General features: G+C 46.9%; 1 protein-coding gene across 2 annotated transcripts in view; it reads right to left on the minus strand.

Annotated features, from left to right (window-relative positions):
- The window catches only part of LOC103377582 (voltage-gated potassium channel subunit beta-1), a 45759-nt gene that overhangs the window by 21735 nt on the left and 18428 nt on the right, over nt 1-5596 (minus strand). The window contains exon 1 of one of the 2 annotated variants that reach the window (XM_008308447.3): nt 4503-5110. The exons of the other annotated variant lie outside the window; for it this stretch is intronic. Coding sequence (XP_008306669.1) covers nt 4503-4711 — 209 coding nt within the window. The 5' untranslated portion in view covers nt 4712-5110. Of the gene's footprint in view, nt 1-4502; nt 5111-5596 lie in introns of those variants that run through there. 2 annotated transcript variants of the gene reach the window in all.

Below are 5596 nucleotides of genomic sequence, written 5' to 3' on the forward strand. Positions count from 1 at the left end.
TCAGTACCTCCCAGGTGTGGTGACGTTGATCCAGTTCATGAGATTCATTAGTGTTTGGAGAGAAAACTGCTGATGCAGCAGAACTGAGCTCTGATTAAGATTCAAAACCAACTCCTCCATCGACCTGGGTTCCAGCTTCTTCACTTCTTCTCTTCTTTTTCTTAAGTGAAGATTTCTAATTACACCGAGGCGAGGAGGAGGAGGAGGAGGAGGACGGCTCCTGAACACTTCCTGTGTCACTAATAGCTGTGTTTAACGTGAGGAGAAAAGAACGCTGACGTGAGAGTAATTACACTGGTCACTGAAGCTGCAATTAGTCGGTGTGTGTGTGTGTGTGTGTGTGTGAGCATGGAGGTGTATGTAGAGCAGAAGAACCACACACACACACACACTCGACTCACGCCATGGCATGCAGGCGGACGATGTGGAGACGTGATGTAGACAGATGTGGACGGATGTGGACGGAGCAAACTGTTCATTTCATGTCAGGAGAAAAAAACGCTTCTTACAAGAAATCAGTGAAAAGGTGATGATGATAAAACTCTATTAACCTAAAACACACACACACACACACACACACAATCTCTCCTGTGTGTGTGTGTGTGTGTGTATAAAAGTGTTTAAAGTTTCTACATGAACAGCCAACACTTCAGAGTCAGGGATGTTATTCCCATAGCAACGAGTCAAGACGAGCTCCTGGTTACAGACGGTAAAGTCTGTGGAGCCTGAACAGCTGAGGCAGAAGGTCCTTCATCATCATCATCATCATCATCTTTATAATCTGACAACGGCACGTGATCTGGAGGGACGTGATCTGGAGGGACGTGATCTGGAGGGACGTGATCTGGAGGGACGGCATCATTTGGTTGAGGCTGTGTTTGACCTGTGTGTGGTTCTGATCAGTGTGTAGTTCAAAGGTCCAGATGAACCACCAACACACACACAAACAGCTGCTGACGTTTCTAATGTTGATATTTGTTTTTCCAGCATCCAATCACATTTGGATTTGGACGCTGCCTCTAATGACACTGATTCTCTGTTGGACTTTAACGAGCTCAGTTCAAACCTGAGCTGCTGTGGATCAAATACACTGATCCACAGGAGGTAAGAATGTTCTATTTGATCAATGTTTTAAACCCTGAAAATGTGAAAATCAGCTTTTGAACATTTTTAAAATTTCAGTCGAAGAAGCTGGAAATGTATCATAGTACTTTTTGACTCACCCCGTCTCTCACCCCGGCTCTCACCCCGTCCCTCACCCCGTCTCTCACCCTGTCCCTCACCCCGTCCCTCACCCGTTCTGTCTCACGTCTTTGTGAACGACCGTTCTATTCTCTCTCTGTTCCTTCTCTTCTTCTTCTTCTTCTTCTTCTTCTTTCTAAGATGTTTCATAAAAAACCAACTGTGCTTTAACGTCTGTGAAAGAACCGACCCAACGCTCTCTGCTGTGAAGAGATGTTTATCAACGCACACACTGATGCAGAGCGCACCCTGCTGGCCCAGCCTTCAAAAGTGCAGAAAGAAAAGTTCCAGCACAGTGTGGAGTCGGAACTCTTTCACAGGAGCCGGTTTAAACCAGCCTGTCAGACAGACTGACTGATCAGGGGTTATTTAAGGAGTCCAGAAGTACCGGCGATCGGTACTAACTGAATAAAGTCTCACCACGACTGAGGCTGGTTCTGAAGGTTCTGAAGGTTCTGAAGGTCAGTGGGAAAAAGAGTTGATTCAATTATTAACCATTAACTGAAGAAGCTGTGGCTTCACTTCCCACCTCCACCTCTCCTCCGGTGTCACATGACGTCACATGTTCCGCGTTACAATCCCAGGAAGATTTGAGTCGATAATGTCTGACTGACATCTCGTCAATCTGACAGGAAAAAGTTGCGGCGCTAACGTGACGACTCTCCAAAGAAACAAGGTTTGATTTTTGTCTAAACGTTGAAATCAGACGTCGTTGTCATTCTCTCCAACACAGAAAAAAAAAAAGTCACACCCTTTAAAATATTCTGAGATCAATCAGGGTTTAATTACTTAAATTAATCAATTAATTTCAGTGGGATTGAGGTGTGAAAAATCAATAAAGAAGTTAATTAAAAGCAGCGTGATCAATAACCATTGGTCGAAAAGTGACGTCAATCAAAACAAAGTCAGGATCTGGGGTTTCAACCTGTCGGAGGATTGAGCTGCACATCAATCACATCAATCACATTAACATTATCACCAGCAGGGGCAGCCGTGAGCTGAGGACGCAGCTCAAACATTCAGAGGTCAGAGGTCAGGTTGAAAAACAGTGGAATATTTGATCTGTTTCCAATTTCTGACAATTTACCAAAAAATAAATCAAAACAACAACGATTGATTCGCTGCAGGAAACGTTTGGCATCAACTGGCTCAAACTGGAATAGACACACACACACACACACACACACACACACCTGCCATCAGGGCCGGTCCTGAACCCACGACTCGTCAGTGGGTTCGTGACCCCCGACCTTACAGAGTTGTTCTAACACAGAATTCCTGTCTGTGGTTCCAGGCTGCAGCTGTGTGTGTTTTTCCTGACAGCATCCGTGGCCTTTTATTTCAAATGGAATATGGACCTGTGTCCATCTGTGACGCCGTCCAATTCATCACGCCGCTCACCGACCTCTCGGCTCCGATTACTGTCGATCACTCCTGACGGTCTAGACTGTTACGGAGTCTGAGCCACGTCAGTCCTGGACGGTTTGATAAAAATGAGGCGACAACTTCAGTCTCCACAGACACATAAATAAAACATTCTCCTTCCACAGGTTGTTCTCTGATATCCCTGATGTCGGGACTTGAACTGATGTTGGTTTTATTGAATCAGGTCAAAGATAAAGAATTCTGATCAGGTTTAGATCTGGTGCATCAGCAGACCAGCAGGTGGCGCCTCGACCTAAACAACTTCTGTTTTCATTTTACACAACTCGCAAAAGTGTTTCAACCTAAACGATGAGGACAGGACATCCTGACTCACTCTAATACTGTAGTACCCATCAAATACTAAACAAATACTTCAAGTATAAACTGAAACTTGGTCAGGTATCGAACCAAGAACCAGTCCTGAAGCCTAGTCCAGTCTGGGACCAATCAGAACCACCAGCAGTTTCCTTAATCAGGAAACAGAATTTCTAATATAGTACAACAGCTAGTACTGGTCACTAGTACTGGTAACTAGTACTGGTCACTCCTGCTGAGCTTCAGTTAAACTGACAAACTCAGTCTGACTCCACAGCAGCAGCAGCAGCAGCAGCAGCAGCAGCAGCAGCAGCGCTGAGGTCAAACCCGGCTCAGACGATCTGCCCACACTGCAGAGCTGTCTCCGTAAACCTCAGAGAGGGAGAGAGAGGAAGGGAGAGAGAGGAAGGGAGAGAGAGGAAGGGAGAGAGGGAGATGAAACTGTTCAGATGTGTGGGAGAGAAGCAGAGGAAGACGACGTCCACTTCCATTCACAGCCTTTGAAAACATCAGTTTCTGAAATACTGAGTGTTTGTCAGAGAAGACGAAGCAGAAAAGGTTGGACGTTTGGGCCAAACAACGACGACGACAACAACAACAACAGCTAGAAGTTCAGAGAAACGACGAGCAGCAGAGAAGAAGAAGAAGAGACTGACAGGTTGGTCTGTGACTTCCTGTCTGAACAGACAGAGTCTGGAACTGAACCCATAACAAACAGCCAAACCGTTGGGTTCATGTGATGACTGTTGTACGTGACAGTAACGACAAGGGTCGTCCTCGTCAGTGCTAACAGTTTAGACCCCGGGGGGTCTTAGACAACAGACCATAAAAACAAAAACAAAAAATTGAAGGTTCAAATCTTTGTAATTACTACATAATTAACACCAAACGTCGCCACACTGTGGTTGGAGGAGGGAAATATAACTGTAAGAAGTTGTGTAACTGACAAGTACTGGGAAGAAAAGTACAGACAGAAACACTTAGACGAGGGTACAGTTATTAATCACCGTCTGTAGGGGGCGCTGTTACAGTGCATTTCATTGATTCTAAATAAACTCTGTTTATTGGAGTTTATTTAGAATGAAGTAAATGACTGAGTTAATGACTGAGTTAATGACTGAGTTAATGACTGAGTTAATGACTGAGTTAATAACTTTGTTTCCTCTTTGTTGATTGGATCGTAGTTGATGCTCCACAGTTTGACTCATTGATGAAATAAGTTACTGTGTTCGTTGTAGTCGACACTCAGACGTGAGGAGTCGACACAGATGTAGTAAAGACGTTTGTTAGCATCATGCTAGTTCACGATACAGTATTATATCACAGAAGATTCTTTTTCTCTCCTTTAAAAATAACAGTTTCATCTGCAAAGATGTTGACATGAAAATAAACCAACATTCAAACATGGAAGAGAAGACTGAAGGCCACACCCCCAAAACCCACCCCCACAACCCTCCCCTCACCCCACAACACCCTCCCTCAAGCCCCTCCCCCCCACACACACACACACACTCACACACCTGTACTTCATGCCGGTGTATTTCCCCGTGGACTCTTTGAGGGAGATGTGTCGCGGCGTGACGGAGCCGAAGCTGCGGGCGATGATGGCCACGGTGCGGAACTTGGCCCTGGCCTGGTTCACCACGTTGGGGCTGGTGGCATTCTGCTTGCTGTGGTCACCGTTGCCCCTCTTCAGGTTGTGGTCAGTGCAGGCGATGGACACCTGCATGATGGCAGGAGGGCAGAGCCCAGAGTAGCCCGGGGTGACGGAGGGGTGGGACGGAGGGCCAGAGAAGGGAGGGGTCTCCCAGAGCTCGTTCTAGGAACCTCAACAAAGTGGGAGTCCAGAATTCCTCCAGAACTTTGGTCTCCTTCGGTTGACGTGGGTGAGCTCTCTGAAGTTCCTCACCTCAGTGCATCACTTCACACTGAAGGAAACACTGGTGGAACAGAAGAAGAAGAAGAAGAAGAAGAAGAAAAACAAAGTCCAGGTCCGTCGTCTGAAGACCAAGAAGAACAGAGAGTCTCTGGTTCTCAGACGACCGGAGTTCCTCCTGCGTCCTGCATCCAAAGAAGAAATTCTGGGCTGTGGACTGACTCTCAGAGGAGGTGGAGGTGGAGGTGGAGGTGGAGGTGGAGGTGGAGGTGGAGGGAGCAGCGAGCCAGAGCAGAGGAGAGGCAGAAGAGGGAGTGAAGCAGAGAGAGGAGCCGTGCAGGCACCGCGCTGAGTGCTGTGGTTGGTCTGACTGTGAGGGGGGAGAGAGCTGAGTGTGTGTGTGAGAGAGGGAGAGAGAGAGGGAGAGAGAGAGAGAGAGAGAGAGGAGTGGTGGAGGAGGAGTGAAGGGAGTCACTCTCTCTCTCTCTCACACACACACACCTACACACATCTCTCCCCCTTCTCCTCTCTCTTCTTCCTGCTCTGTCTTTCCGTCTTGTTTCATGTGGCCCAGATTCTCCGTCTTTTCTTCTGTTTCTTCTTCTTTTATATATTTTGCCCAGCAGGGCGGCGTCTTCGTCCACTGCCAACTGTATTTCTTCATTTCTCTTTTCTCCTTATTCCTAACCCAAAAACATTCACTCCACCAGCTCAGCCGACCCCTGACCCCACGACCCC

Source organism: Cynoglossus semilaevis, chromosome 4 (genome assembly GCF_000523025.1).
Source record: "Cynoglossus semilaevis isolate Cse_v1.0 chromosome 4, Cse_v1.0, whole genome shotgun sequence".
NCBI lineage: Eukaryota > Metazoa > Chordata > Actinopteri > Pleuronectiformes > Cynoglossidae > Cynoglossus > Cynoglossus semilaevis.